This window comes from Salvelinus fontinalis, chromosome 28, assembly GCF_029448725.1.
Source record: "Salvelinus fontinalis isolate EN_2023a chromosome 28, ASM2944872v1, whole genome shotgun sequence".
In the NCBI taxonomy this organism is placed as follows: domain Eukaryota; kingdom Metazoa; phylum Chordata; class Actinopteri; order Salmoniformes; family Salmonidae; genus Salvelinus; species Salvelinus fontinalis.
Genome location: NC_074692.1, coordinates 44,376,826 through 44,392,902, shown reverse-complemented (window position 1 = coordinate 44,392,902; position 16,077 = coordinate 44,376,826). Strand labels below are relative to the sequence as shown.

Genomic DNA, 16,077 nt, shown 5'->3' with positions numbered 1-16,077 from the left:
AGGGTATAGTGCATAAATAGTAGTAGTAGGAATAGTAGAAATAGTAGGAATAGTGCAGTCTCAAGGTTCTAAGAAGCAGAACTAGGATCAATCCCCCAGTAGGGTTCTATTGAGGATGTAGAACAGGGATGGGCAACGCCCCCTTTTTGTAGGCACCCGCAGACCAATCCCCCCCCCCCCCCCCCCCCGACTAGGGAACTCAGTCTCAACTTCCTGTTGAGAGGTAGAATACTAGAGTACATAAGGCACAATTTGGTCATGTGGCTGTGCATCGCAGTCCATGTCAGCTAAAATGTTTTAGATTGGTAAATGAGTCTAGCTGCCAGCTTTCTAAACTTGTAGTAATCATGGTCCAATTACCAACCAGGGTGGGGCCCATTGATCCTCAGTTATCATATTAAATAGGATGTGGGTACGCAGACCCACGAGCCGTTGCAGTCTACCATGATGAGTTTCATTTCCTCTTGTGGCCCCAACCCCCATCGAAGTTGCCCATCCATGATCTAAATTCTAGAGGGTTTCTAGAATAGAGGGGTTCTAGAGTAGAGGGGTTCTAGTGAGAATCAGGACAATTGAGTAGAGGGGTTCTAGAGTAGAGGGGTTCTAGAGTAGAGGGGTTCTAGTGAGAATCAGGACAATTGAGTAGAGGGGTTCTAGAATAGAGGGGTTCTAGTGAGAATCAGGACAATAGAGTAGAAGGGTTCTAGTGAGAATCAGGACAATTGAGTAGAGGGGTTCTAGAGTAGAGGGGTTCTAGAGTAGAGGGGTTCTAGTGAGAATCAGGACAATTGAGTAGAGGGGTTCTAGAGTAGAGGGGTTCTAGAGTAGAGGGGTTCTAGTGAGAATCAGGACAATAGAGTAGAGAAGGGTTGAGGACTAGGTTCTTAGCAGTGGTTCTACAGCGGTGTTTGAGTGGTTCAGTTCAGAAGACAAAAGGGTTCATGCAGACTCATCAGGCAGGCAGGCAGGCAGGTAGGCAGGCAGGTAGGCAGGCAGGCAAGCAGGCAGGCAGGCAGGCAGGCAGGCAGGGAGGCAGGCAGGCAGGTAGGCAGGCAGGTAGGCAGGCAGGTAGGCAGGCAGGTAGGCAGGCAGGCAGGCATGTAGGCAGTGTATGAAGAGGAAGCCTATGAGTTTGTTTGTGCATTCCACTCTATATGCATGAGTCTATCAGTCTGGAACATCAGGTCCACTATTCCAGCATGTGTATACATCGACATTTCGTATAGGTTACATACAGGTAACTGCCAAGATAAAGGAAACCCCAGCATAAAGTGTCTTAATAGGGTGTTGGGCCATCACCCACTTAACAACTTCAACGAGCTTTGGCACAGATTCCACAGGTGTCTGGAACTCTATTGGAGGGATGAGACGCCATTCTTCCACGAGAAATTCCATCATTTGGTTGATGTTGGTAGAAACCACCGTCTCAGTCGCCGCTCCAGAATCTCTCATAAGTGTTCAATTGTTGTTGAGATTTGATGACTGACACACACACCCTTTATACCCCCCCCCCCTCCTATGCTCATTTGAGATCCCTCTTTCAATTAAATAAGGCATCCTTTTATGGACTACTGAAGACCAACTATCAATCACTTAGATGATGTATTTTCAGGTAGAGATACCTCAAAGCAACAGCTGCTCTCTATATCACCTCACAACCGTGTATTCTTCTGTCTCTTCCGTAGCGTAAAAGAAAACACAGACCAGACAACTAGTTGTGCACTGAGATCTAAGTGCTTAGTAATTAACGGAAATGTTTATTATTTATTTTTAAACAAATTGACCGACGTCGGCTAAAAATATTTGAATTACATTTATTTATTCATATTTTTCTGTTTGTCTAGAGATAAAATCAGAAGGAGCCTGAACTGTGCGATGTAGTAGGGAGTTTCCAACAGGCCAATATTCTACATAGTTTAGCGCTTAAAAAAAAATGGTAATTAACTACGACGACCATAATCCATTGGACATCTACTTGTCTGGTCTATGTTTCTTTTTTTGGGGCAAGTTTGGCTTTCTCTGACATGCACTGTCAACTGTGGGACCTTATATAGACAGGTGTGTGCCTTTCCAAATCATGTCCAATCAATTGAATTTACCACAGGTGGACTACAATCAAGTTGTAGAAACATCTCAAGGATGACCAATGGAAACAGGATGCACCGGAGCTCAATTTCGAGTCTCATAGCAAAGGGTCTGAATACTTATGTAAATAAGGTATTTCTGTTTTTTATTTTTAATATATTTGCAAGAATTTCAATCAAACTGTTTTTGCTTTGTCACTGTGTGATATATATATATATTTTTAATCAATTATAGAATCAGGCTGTAACGTAACAAAATGTGGAAAAAGTCAAGGGGTCTGAATACTTTCTGAATGCACTGTGCCTTGTAACCCTCATTTACATTATTTTGGCAGTTACCTGTATGTGTGTCCGTCCTCCCACCTACCCGTCCTCCCTCCCACCTACCCGTCCTCCCTCCCACCTACCCGTCCTCCCTCCCACCTACCCGTCCTCCCTCCCACCTACCCGTCCTCCCTCCCACCTACCCGTCCTCCCAGTCAGTCACATGCAGCCCTCCCTCCTCTCTCTCACCTGGAAAGGGTGATGGCGGTGAGGTCCTTGCCTATGCTCTGGATCATCGATCCCCCCCCACTCCCTCCCTTCCTCCCCCACCTCCCTCCCCCACTCCTCTCTCCTCTCTCACCTGGAAGGTGTGATGGGGGTGAGGTCCTTGCCCATGGTCTGGATCACCCGGCGCCCCCAGACCCACAGGCCGCAGCAGATTCCTACGCCCCCGTAGAACAGCAGCCAGATGGGGGTGGCAGCGTCCTGCATCACCCCGCCTTGGTCATAGATCATCCACAGCGCCACCAACGGGCCGATGGCGTTACTGCAGGGAGGAAGATGTAGTTGTGTAAATAACATGTTGAACGCTAGTTGAATGTCCACCATTGTTCCTGTTCACAAGAAAGGTAACTGAACAAAAATACAAACACAACATGTACAGTGTTGGTACCATGTTTCATGAGCTGAAATAAAAGATCCCAGAAATGTTCCATACGCATAAAAAAAGCTTACTTCTCTATAATTGCACAACACAATGCCACAGATGTCTCAAGTTGAGGGAGCCTACAATTGGCATGCTGACTACAGGAATGTCCACCAGAGCGATTGCCAGAGAATTTAATGTTCTGGAACAAAGCTGAAAATGTCCCAGTTCTTCCAATCCCCTGCATACTAAGACATGTCAACAGTCGAGCATGTTTGGGATGCTCTGGATCAACATGTACAACAGTGTGTTCTCAGTTCCTGCCATCATCCAGCAACTTCGCACAGCCATTGAAGAGGAGTGGGACAACATTCCACAGGTCACAATCAACAGCCTGATCAACTCTATGTGAAGGAGATGTGGCTCTGCATGAGGCAAATGGTGGTCACACCAGATACTGACTGGTTATCTGATCCACACTCCTACCTTTTTGTTTAAGGTCTCTGTCACCAACAGATCTGTTGGTGTATTCTCAGTCATATGAAATCCATGTATTTGGGCCTAATGAATTTATTTCAATTGACTGATTTCCTTATATGAACTGTAACTCAGTTACACTGCAACTCTAAAATATTTTTTGTTCAGTTTGTATATACACTACCAGTCCAAAGTTTGGACACACCTACTCATTCAAGGATTTTTCAGAATTTTTTCTTCTACATTTTAGCATAATAGTATAAAAGACAACAGAACTAGGAAATAACACATATGGAATCATGTAGTAACCTAATTAGTGGATTCGCTATTTCAGCCACACCCGTTGCTGACAGGTGTATAAAATTGAGCACACACCCATGCAATCTCCATAGACAAAAACATAAAAATGGCCTTACCGAAGAGCTCCGACTTTCCAACAAGTCTGTTCGTCAAATTTCTGCCCTGCTACAGCTGCCAGCAGTCAACTGTCAGTGCTGTTTTTGTGAAGTGGAAACATAGGAGCAACAACAGCTCAGGCGCGAAGGGGTAGGCAAGCTCACAGAACGGGACCGCAGAGTGCTAAAGCACGTAGCACGTACAAAATAATCTGTCCTCGGTTGCAACACTCACTACCGGGTTCCAAACTGCCTCTGGAAGCAACGTCATCACAAGAACTGTTAGTCGGGAGCTTCATGAAATGGGTTTCCGTGGCCGAGCAGACGCACACAAGTCTAACATCACCATGCGCAATGCCACGCGTCGGCTGGAGTGGTGTAAAGTTCACTGCCATTGGACTCTGGAGCAGTGGAAACGCATTCTCTGGAGTGATGAATCACGCTTCACCATTTGGCTGTCTGACGGACGAATCTGGGTTTGGCGGATGGCAGGAGAACGCTACCTGCCCCAATGCATAGTGTCAACTGTAAAGTTTGGTGGAGGAGAAATACTAGTCTGGGGCTGTTTTTATATATATATATATATATATATATATATATATATATATATATATATATATATATATATAGATTTTGGAATGAGAAGTTCGACGAGCAGGTGTACACATACTTTTGGCCATATCGTGTGTATATTTACACCCTGGATACCGATATTGCTCGTCCTAATATTTGTACATTTCTTAATTCCATTCTTTTACTTTTAGATGTGTGTGTATTGTTGTGAATTGTTAGATACTACTGCACTATTGGAGCTAGGAACACAAGCATTTCGCTACACACGCAATAACATCTACTAAATATGTGTATGTGACCAATAACATCTACTAAATATGTGTATGTGACCAATAACATTTGAGCAATAACTCACTATAACTTACAGTGATGTGGATAACATACAATATGGTAGTTGTGTTATGATGAATGGTAGTTACTGCAGTGGGAGAGGGAATTCATTGTCAGGCAGGTTCCTTCCTGTTTGAGAGGGAAGTCAGTGTCAGGCAGGTTCCTTCCTGTTTGAGAGGGAAGTCAGTGTCAGGCCGGTTCCTGTCTGTCTGAGAGGGAAGTCAGTGTCAGGCCGGTTCCTGTCTGTTTGAGAGGGAAGTCAGTGTCAGGCCGGTTCCTTCCTGTTTGAGAGGGAAGTCAGTGTCAGGCTGGTTCCTTTCTGTTTGAGAGGGAAGTCAGTGTCAGGCCGGTTCCTGTCTGTCTGAGAGGGAAGTCAGTGTCAGGCAGGTTCCTTCATGTCTGAGAGGGAAGTCAGTGTCAGGCTGGTTCCTTTCTGTTTGAGAGGGAAGTCAGTGTCAGGCTGGTTCCTTTCTGTTTGAGAGGGAAGTCAGTGTCAGGCTGGTTCCTTCATGTCTGAGAGGGAAGTCAGTGTCAGGCTGGTTCCTTTCTGTTTGAGAGGGAAGTCAGTGTCAGGCTGGTTCCTTTCTGTTTGAGAGGGAAGTCAGTGTCAGGCTGGTTCCTTTCTGTTTGAGAGGGAAGTCAGTGTCAGGCTGGTTCCTGTCTGTCTGAGAGGGAAGTCAGTGTCAGGCCGGTTCCTTCCTGTCTGAGAGGGAAGTCAGTGTCAGGCTGGTTCCTGTCTGTCTGAGAGGGAAGTCAGTGTCAGGCCGGTTCCTTCCTGTCTGAGAGGGAAGTCAGTGTCAGGCTGGTTCCTGTCTGTCTGAGAGGGAAGTCAGTGTCAGGCCGGTTCCTTCCTGTCTGAGAGGGAAGTCAGTGTCAGGCTGGTTCCTGTCTGTCTGAGAGGGAAGTCAGTGTCAGGCCGGTTCCTTCCTGTCTGAGAGGGAAGTCAGTGTCAGGCTGGTTCCTGTCTGTCTGAGAGGGAAGTCAGTGTCAGGCCGGTTCCTTCCTGTCTGAGAGGGAAGTCAGTGTCAGGCTGGTTCCTGTCTGTCTGAGAGGGAAGTCAGTGTCAGGCCGGTTCCTTCCTGTCTGAGAGGGAAGTCAGTGTCAGGCGAATGTTGGGCTGATAAAAGTTGTACTTGTGTGAAAAACACTAAATCTTAATTATCTTAATATTGAGAGGTCATCTTGTCTGCTGTAGAGTTGCAAATGTCAGTAAACTAAACTCCAACAACAGAAATCCAACAGTGGAGAAACAAATCCTGGAAAACCTGTGAATTTTAAGAAAGTTTTCAACATTTTTAATCCCTAGTCAGCCGGAAGCAGGAAGCAGCACCCACCTGACGTCGTTGCCTCCGTGAGCGAAGGATCCAAAGCATGCGGTGAGGATCTGCAGGAAGTGGAAGAGCAGGTAGACGGTCGGCTTGTCCTTATCCCCTTCATCCTCTTCTGCGGAGTCATCCAGTGGGACGGGAGCCCCCGGCACCCCTGCCTCCTCGCCCCCGAGGTCAGACGCCAGCTTCATCTCCACGCCGCCCTCTTCCGCCTCGATCTCGGCCTCCGCCACAGCGTTACAGTACGATGAATAACTGTCGTAGCGGACCCTCTTCTTGGTGTAGGACACGCTCCCAGACCTCTCCCCCTCCCCCACCAGCTTCTCACTGTCTTCTCGTGCCTCGCGGGACTCTCGGGACTCGGAGCGGAGCAGCGGCTGGACCGGCATGCCACAGATGGCGGCCGTGTAGCAGGTATAACTGTTGTTGCGACGCAGCAGGCGGTAGTTGTTGTCTGGCGTGGGGGCGGAGTGGTCGTCCTCCAGCCGTCCCAGGTGGATCTTGTGGAGCAGGTCTTTGTAGAGACCAGAGTCCTTGTGAACCGTGTGGTACACTTGACCGTCGCTGCGGATGTGTTCCCCTCCGAAGGTGAAGCTGCCGTTGGACAGCGGGGACTTGGACATGGACAGGGTACCGTTGGTCATGGAGTGGGTCCGCCCTGGGGGACAAGAGAGGAAAATAAATGTTTCGTCATACCCCGTGGTATACGGTCTGATATACCATAGCTGCCAGCCAATCAGAATTCAGGGCCTCGAACCGCTCAGTTTATAACACAGTAAATATATCAGGCATACTAAACTAATACTATTATACTACATGTATAGTGGTCTGGGGAACAGAGGAAGAAATATGAAACACTAGACGTTAATATAGTAAATCTAAACGTTAGTATGAGGTCATGGAGTGGGACTGGCCTGGGTAGCAAGAGGAATGAGCTATACAGAACTGCTCTGGTCAACTCTGCTTTAAAATCACAGGTGGTTTGGCGGTGAAATACTATTGTCAACATACTATTGTGGTGGACCCGCAAACTATATGGGTTAAAACCCAGTGGCTGAGCCTCTCCCGTCTCTATACTGACGTACGTCTGAAACGTGAAGCCTCTCCCGTCTCTATACTGACGTACGTCTGAAACCCGAAGACTTGTATTAGCTCCCCGGCAGGTAATTCCTAGGCTTTAGCTCAGCGGGCCAACTGACCGTAGACCCGTCCGTTGGGCAGGACAGTGCCTCCATTGGCCAGGCTGTTGAGCTCCCCGGTGACCTCTCCTCTCCGTGACTCTACTCCGGTACCACCGGTTAACGGCAGCACAGCGTCCTCCGTCCCCTTGGCGCCCGGTAGCTCCTTGAACACGGGAGTGTCCTCCTCCTCCTCTGGGATCTGATCTAAGGACTCGTCTGAGATGCGTGACAGGGCAGCGTGCTCCTTCTTCATACGACCTGACAGGGGGACAACATCGTTACACACGTGTTCCCCTCGTTGCCGCCACTCCCAAACACAGAATAAAAAATATATACAATTGTTTGGAAAATAAAATTGGGGAGGTAAAGCATGTGTACATTTAAATTACTATAAGTACATACAGTTGAAGTCGGAAGTTTACATACACTTAGGTTAGTCATAAAACTCGTTTTTCAACCATTCCACAAATTTCTTGTTAACAAACTATAGTTTTGGCAAGTCAGTTAGGACATCTACTTTGTGCATGACACAAGTAATTTTTCCAACAATTGTTTACAGACAGATTATTTCACTTATAATTCACTGTATCACAATTCCAGTGGGTCAGAAGTTTCAATACATTAAGTTGACTGTGCCATTAAACAGCTTGGAAAACTCCAGAAAATGGTGCCATGGCTTTAGAAGCTTCTGATAGGCTAATTGACAATCTTAGTCAATCGGAGATGTACCTGTGGATGTATTTCAAGGCCTACCTTCAAACTCAGTGCCTCTTTGCTTGACATCATGGGAAAATCAAAAGAAATCAGCCAAGACCTCAGAAAATAAATTGCAGACCTCCACAAGTCTGGTTCATCCTTGGGAGCAATTTCCAAATGCCTGAACGTACCACTTTCATCTGTACAAACAATAGTACTCAAGTTTAAACACCATGGGACCACGCAGCCATCATACCGCTCAGGAAGGAGACGCGTTCTGTCTCCTACAGATGAACGTACTTTGGTGCGAAAAGTGCAAATAAATCCCAGAACAACAGCAAAGGACCTTGTGAAGATGCTGGAGGAAACAGGTACAAAAGTATCTATATCCACAGTAAAACGAGTCCTATATCGACATAACCTGAAAGGCCGCTCAGCAAGGAAGAAGTCACTGCTCCAAAACAGCCATAAAAAAGCCAGACTACGGTTTGCAACTGCACATGGGGACAAAGATTGTACTTTTTGGAGAAATGTCCACTGGTCTGATGAAACAAAAATAGAACTGTTTGGCCATAATGACCATCATTATGTTTGGAAGAAAAAGGGGGAGGCTTGCAAGCCAAAGAACACCATCCCAACCATGAAGCACGGGGGTGGCAGCATCATGGTGCTTTGCTGCAGGAGGGACTGGTGCACTTCACAAAATAGATGGCATCATGAGGGAGGAAAATTATGAGATGTTGCTTCAATATATCCACAAGACATCAGTCAGGAATTTAAAGCTTGGTCGCAAATGGGTCTTCCAAATGGGCAATGAACCCAAGCATACTTCCAAAGTTGTGGCAAAATGGCTTAAGGACAACAAAGTCAAGGTATTGGAGTGGCCATCACAAAGCCCTGACCTCAATCCTATAGAAAATTTGCAGGCAGAACTGAAAAAGTATGTGCGAGCAAGGAGGCCTTCAAACCTGACTCAGTTACACCAGCCCTGTCAGGAGGAATGGGCCAAAATTCACCCAACTTATTGTGGGAAGCTTGTGGAAGGCGACACGAAACGTTTGATCCAAGTTAAACAATTTAAAGGCAATACACTCAATTAGTATTTGGTAGCATGTAAACTTCTAACAAAAGCTTGTTTTCCTTTTCAGTAGCATAACGTTTGTGTCCTATAATGAACGGCACCCTGGTTAGAACTAACAGGCCTGCTTCACTGATACGATCTAGCCTACAGAGCTGTGAGACTACGGTCATGGTCACTGATACCATCTAGCCTACAGAGCTGTCTGAGACTACGGTCATGGTCACTGATACCATCTAGCCTACAGAGCTGTCTGAGACTACGGTCATGGTCACTGATACCATCTTGCCTACAGAGCTGTCTGAGACTAGTTTACCCAAGGCTTTACAGATTTCAAACTGGAGGCTGACCTTACCCTTCTGACACAGGTCAAATAAATAGCAACCTAACCTGAACAGAAACCTTATATTATGTCTATGAAGAGGATCCTTGGACTTTTGGCTTATTAAATCATTTTTCTTTGAAAACGTCCAATAATCAAATACCATCCCTCCAATACAAATCTCCCCGACACAAAGCGCCATCCCTCCGACACAAAGCGCCATCCCTCCGACACAAAGCGCCATCCCTCCGACACAAAGCGCCATCCCTCCGACACAAAGCGCCATCCCTCCGACACAAAGCGCCATCCCTCCGACACAAAGCGCCATCCCTCCGACACAAAGCGCCATCCCTCCGACACAAAGCGCCATCCCTCCGACACAAAGCGCCATCCCTCCGACACAAAGCGCCATCCCTCCGACACAAAGCGCCATCCCTCCGACACAAAGCGCCATCCCTCCGAGACAAAGCGCCATCCCTCCGCACAAAGCGCCATCCCTCCGACACAAAGCGCCATCCCTCCTCAGTAACCCTCAATCATAACCATTTTCCATTTCCGTCATTTAGCAGACGTTCTAATCCAGTAGTGATTGCATACACGTTTGTACTGGCCCCCAGTGGGAATCAAACACACTATCCTGGCGTTGCAAGTGCAATGCTTTACCAACTGAATCACACAGGTCCTAACCCTAACCTAAACCCTAACCCTAACCTAAACCCTAACCCAAACCCTAGCCTAAACCCTAAACCAAACCCTAGCCTAAACCCTAAACCCAAACCCGTAACCAAACCCTTAACCCCTAACCTAAACCCTTAACCCCTAACCTAAACCCTTAACCCCTAACCTAAACCCTTAACCCCTAACCTAAACCCCTAACCTAAACCCCTAACCTAAACCCCTAACCTAAACCCCTAACCTAAACCCCTAACCCTAACCTAAACCCCTAACCTAAACCCCTAACCTAAACCCCTAACCCTAACCTAAACCCCTAACCCTAACCTAAACCCCTAACCTAAACCCCTAACCTAAACCCCTAACCTAAACCCCTAACCTAAACCCCTAACCTCTAACCCTAACCTCTAACCCTAACCTCTAACCCTAACCTCTAACCCTAACCTCTAACCCTAACCTCTAACCCTAACCTCTAACCCTAACCTCTAACCCTAACCTCTAACCTCTAACCCTAACCTCTAACCCTAACCTCTAACCCTAACCTCTAACCCTAACCTCTAACCCTAACCTCTAACCCTAACCTCTAACCCTAACCTCTAACCCTAACCTCTAACCCTAACCTCTAACCCTAACCTCTAACCCTAACCTCTAACCCTAACCTCTAACCCTAACCTCTAACCCTAACCTCTAACCCTAACCTCTAACCCTAACCTAAACCCCTAACCTCTAACCCTAACCCAAACCCTAAAACCTAACCCAAACCCTAACCTAAACCTAAACCCTAACCCAAACCCTAACCTAAAACCTAACCTAAAACCTAACCCCCTAACCCAAACCCTAACCTAAATCCTAACCTAACCCCTAACCCTAACCTAAATCCTAACCCAAACCCTAACCTAAACCCTAACCTAAACCCTAACCAAACAAAACATTAACCACCAAACAGAAACCTATTCCAGAATGTTCCTAATTTCCCCTAAACAACCAGAATCTTAAATAGGGCTTACTCTTTCTAGGTAGCTGGGGTTCAGGGTTAGTGGGTTTAAAACGTTTCCTTTTGGCAGGGGGGGGGGGTGATGAAGGTCCACATTGGCTGGCAGAAGCTGTTTGGTTTCAGAAGGGTACACAGTCTGAGGAGGCCAGAGACCGGGGGGGGGGGGGGGTTGTGTGTGTCGCTGGCTCTGTAGCGGGGGACTCAAGTCTTTTGTCTGTCCAGGATCAGTCAGTCTGGGAGTCCAGAGGGGCATTGAGGGCGGCGTGAGAAATAGACACAAAGAGCTCTCAAATACTTCTAGGCAGGGGAGGCTCCTCAGAGGAGGAAGGGGAGGACCAGTGGAGACTCCTCCTCAGAGGAAGAAGGGGAGGACCAGTGGAGGCTCCTCAAAGGAGGAAGGGGAGGACCAGTGGAGGCTCCTCAAAGGAGGAAGGGGAGGACCAGTGGAGGCTCCTCAGAGGAGGAAGGGGAGGACCAGTGGAGGCTCCTCGGAGGAGGAAGGGGAGGACCAGTGGTGGAAATAGTACTCAATTGTCATACTTGAGAGTAAAAGAAAAGTCACCCAGTAAACTACTACTTGAGTAAAAGTCTAAAAGTATTTGATACCAAAAGTATCAAAAGTAAATGTAATTGCTAAAATATATTTAAGTATCAAAAGTACAAGTATAAATCATTTCAAATTCCTTATATTAAGCAAATGGCACCATTTTCTTGTTTTTTTAAATGTTATTTACAGATAGCCAGAGGCACACTCCAACACTACAGACAAAGCATGTGTGTTTAGTGAGTCCGCCAAATCAGAGGCAGTAGGGATGACCAGGGATGTTCTCTGTTTAGTGAGTCCGCCAGATCAGAGGCAGTAGGGATGACCAGGGATGTTCTCTGTTTAGTGAGTCCTCCAGATCAGAGGCAGTAGGGATGACCAGGGATGTTCTCTGTTTAGTGAGTCCTCCAGATCAGAGGCAGCAGGGATGACCAGGGATGTTCTCTGTTTAGTGAGTCCTCCAGATCAGAGGCAGTAGGGATGACCAGGGATGTTCGGTTGATACGTGTGTGAATTGGACTATTTTCCTGTCTTGCTAAGCATTCAAAATGTAACAAGTACTTTTGGTTGTCACTGAAAATGTATGGAGTATAAAAAATTGCATTAATTTCTTTAGGAACGTAGTGAAGTAAATGTTCAAAAGATCAAAAATATAAATAGCAAAGTAAAGTACAGATACCCCCCAAAAACTACTTAAGTAGTACTTTCAAGTATTTTTACTGAAGTACTTTGCACCACTGGGGAGGACCATCCTGCTCAGTGAATTTCATAATAATAATTTTTAAAAACATTAAAAAAATTTAAAAAAGTTATTATTTTTTCGATAAAACTACACAAAATATATTCACGTCACCAAATAACGGATTAAAACATATTGCTTTGCAATGAAGGTCTACAGTAACCTCAACTCCACCGTCAAGGGCAGTTGGGTTCCTAAACTTTTTCCACTTGGGCCATCATTGGAGAATAATAAAGTGGCTAAAACAGCATTAGCTCGTTAGCATGGGCTAGTTGATCTGGACCATTCTGACAAGTTATAAATAGTTATCTAAGGTATACAATGACTGACATGAGAGGACAACTGCTGATGCTCTCCTCCAATTTCAAATTTTCACCATGTGCATTCTGTTATTACAACGTCAAAGTGTAGGTTAAAACATTTACATTACATTTAAGTCTTTTAGCAGACGCTCTTATCCAGAGCGACTTACAAATTGGAAAGTTCATACATATTCATCCTGGTCCCCCCGTGGGGAATGAACCCACAACCCTGGCGTTGCAAGCGCCATGCTCTACCAACTGAGCCACACGGGACCCGACTGAAAAAGCCCGACTGAGCGGTTGATCAGGGGTGTATTCATTCCCCCTGATTCTGTTGCAAAACATTTTCCTTAAACGGAAGCAAACGGAACGGAAACGGGGAATGTGTCCAATAAAAACGGAACGTTTTGCAGCAGTTGGACTAATGATTACACGCCAGAACAGCTAGATGCAGACAAGCGTGTGCAAGGCATTATTGAATGTGTCACTGTCTGTCACCTTGATTACTGTAATTTGTCTCTCGACCTGTGCACCTCGTTATAAACTTTAATTTGTAGGCTAGGTTGTAGCAACCTCATGATGGGTATAGGGAGGAAAAAATTATCTTCCACACACACACACACACACACACACACACACACACACACACACACACACACACACACACACACACACACACACACACACACACACACACACACACACACACACACACACACACACACACACACACACACGAGACAGTGAGCAAGAGAGAGAGGGTGACACCTACTTGAAATTTTCCGTCTCATCCAGGGGCAGACAGCGAACCACACCACGGCAGCACAGACCAGAGCCCCTGCCAACGTGATCAGAGCTATAGCCCACACCGGTAACATCTCCAGACCTAGCACTGAGAGAGAGAGAGAGAGAGACACACACATTGAAACAGAGTGGTAAGCCCATCAATGCAAAACACAATTGTAGAGAAGAAGAAAAAGAAAAAATCATAGTTTTCACATGTTAGACACTGGTACAGTGCTAGAAATAAAGACGAGGGTAAAAAGTGGTGAAGCTGTTACATGGACCACCAGTCTAAAGTGTTAGGACCAGGGTTAGGTTAAGTCTCAGTTCTTACATGGACCACCAGTCTAAAGTGTTAGGACCAGGGTTAGGTTAAGTCCCAGTTCTTACATGGACCACCAGTCTAAAGTGTTAGGACCAGGGTTAGGTTAAGTCTCAGTTCTTACATGGACCACCAGTCTAAAGTGTTAGGACCAGGGTTAGGTTAAGTCTCAGTTCTTACATGGACCACCAGTCTAAAGTGTTAGGACCAGGGTTAGGTTAAGTCCCAGTTCTTACATGGAGCACCAGTCTAAAGTGTTAGGACCAGGGTTAGGTTAAGTCTCAGTTCTTACATGGACCACCAGTCTAAAGTGTTAGGACCAGGGTTAGGTTAAGTCCCAGTTCTTACATGGACCACCAGTCTAAAGTGTTAGGACCAGGGTTAGGTTAAGTCCCAGTTCTTACATGGACCACCAGTCTAAAGTGTTAGGACCAGGGTTAGGTTAAGTCTCAGTTCTTACATGGAGCACCAGTCTAAAGTGTTAGGACCAGGGTTAGGTTAAGTCTCAGTTCTTACATGGACCACCAGTCTAAAGTGTTAGGACCAGGGTTAGGTTAAGTCTCAGTTCTTACATGGACCACCAGTCTAAAGTGTTAGGACCAGGGTTAGGTTAAGTCCCAGTTCTTACATGGACCACCAGTCTAAAGTGTTAGGACCAGGGTTAGGTTAAGTCTCAGTTCTTACATGGACCACCAGTCTAAAGTGTTAGGACCAGGGTTAGGTTAAGTCTCAGTTCTTACATGGACCACCAGTCTAAAGTGTTAGGACCAGGGTTAGGTTAAGTCTCAGTTCTTACATGGACCACCAGTCTAAAGTGTTAGGACCAGGGTTAGGTTAAGTCCCAGTTCTTACATGGAGCACCAGTGTAGAGGATGGAGAAGGCGTTGATGCCTATCGTTGAGGCGTAAAACACTGGCAGGGCACGGAGGCCGTTGGGGACAGGGTCATCCTGAAAACACACACAGATCAGTAACACACACAAACACAGGTCAGCACAGACACGCACGCACACAGAGAACTGCAAATAGTGTATAATGTGACGACTGGTAACCCACCTTACTGAGGATGAAGTGTCTGATGAGGAAGAAGAGGAATCCCGACATCAGTCCAGACAGCAAGGGAGAGATGAACCAGGACGCAACTGGAGGAAGGAAAAGAGGGGCAGGCTGGGTAACGTAGAGAATTGACTCGGATCACAAACTGATAGATGTACAAATCACCTTGTATCCTAAATAACTACTAATTTGGGATTAGACCACAGACAGAGAAGGCTGGGTGATGAAGTCATATGACAGTCAACCCTATCCCAAAGCACCCTGGGTAATGTAGTCAAACTGTCAACCTAACATAGGTTCCATATTAGACTCAGTCATAAGGCTTGGCAATACGGCCACAATATATCACATTTTCTTGATGATATTTTTATGTTTTTGAATAATCGAGGTTCTAAATTGATAATAATCGAGGTTCTAAATTGATAATAATCGAGGTTCTAAATTGATAATAATCGAGGTTCTAAATTGATAATAATCGAGGTTCTAAATTGATAATAATCGAGGTTCTAAATTGATAATAATCGAGGTTCTAAATTGATAATAATCGAGGTTCTAAATTGATAATAATCGAGGTTCTAAATTGATAATAATCGAGGTTCTAAATTGATAATAATCGAGGTTCTAAATTGATAATAATCGAGGTTCTAAATTGCTTTATGAGTTGTGCATATTAACCGAGGGCGGCAACACACTTATTTTAAGGGGTCTTTCTCAAATCTGATTGATTTAACAGTATAAAACAAAACTTCAACCAAAAGTTGATCTCATTGTAGAACATTTCCACACTGCCACGTTGGGCTGCACGATATGGGCAAATGAAATGCAATATTTGGTTAAAAATGACAATTGACATTTGACTATTTAGATCAAACTGGAATATCACATTTACATAAGTATTCAGACCCTTTACTCAGTAATCTGTTGAAGCACCTTTGGCATCGATTACAACCTCAAAAGCAATTTTCAGGTCTCTCCAGAGATATTTTCCACCATAATTTGCAAATAAATTCATTAAAAATCCTACAATGTGATTTTCTGGATTTTTTCCCCTCATTTTGTCTGTCATAGTTGAAGTGTACCTATGATGAAAATTACAGGCCTCTCTCATCTTTTTAAGTGGGAGAACTTGCACAATTGGTGGCTGACTAAATACTTTTTTGCCCCACTGTATATACAGTATCATACGGTAGGGTATATACAGTATCATATGGTAAGGTATATATAGTATCATACAATATACAGCCCAGCCCTACTCAGACATGGGAAGACTAGCCCTTGGTGGGCTAAGAGTC

General features: G+C 45.5%; 1 protein-coding gene across 5 annotated transcripts in view; it reads right to left on the bottom strand.

The window, feature by feature from the left end:
• LOC129826770 (sodium-dependent phosphate transporter 2-like) overlaps nucleotides 1-16,077 on the bottom strand; it is an 83,323-nt gene that overhangs the window by 16,091 nt on the left and 51,155 nt on the right. For all 5 annotated transcript variants that reach the window (XM_055887837.1, XM_055887840.1, XM_055887836.1 and 2 more), the window contains exons 4-9: nucleotides 14,786-14,871; nucleotides 14,583-14,679; nucleotides 13,398-13,517; nucleotides 7,297-7,536; nucleotides 6,104-6,755; nucleotides 2,710-2,895 (exon numbers count right to left, since the gene is read on the bottom strand). In XM_055887837.1, the coding sequence (XP_055743812.1) occupies nucleotides 2,710-2,895; nucleotides 6,104-6,755; nucleotides 7,297-7,536; nucleotides 13,398-13,517; nucleotides 14,583-14,679; nucleotides 14,786-14,871 (1,381 nt within the window). The remainder of the gene's footprint in view (nucleotides 1-2,709; nucleotides 2,896-6,103; nucleotides 6,756-7,296; nucleotides 7,537-13,397; nucleotides 13,518-14,582; nucleotides 14,680-14,785; nucleotides 14,872-16,077) is intronic.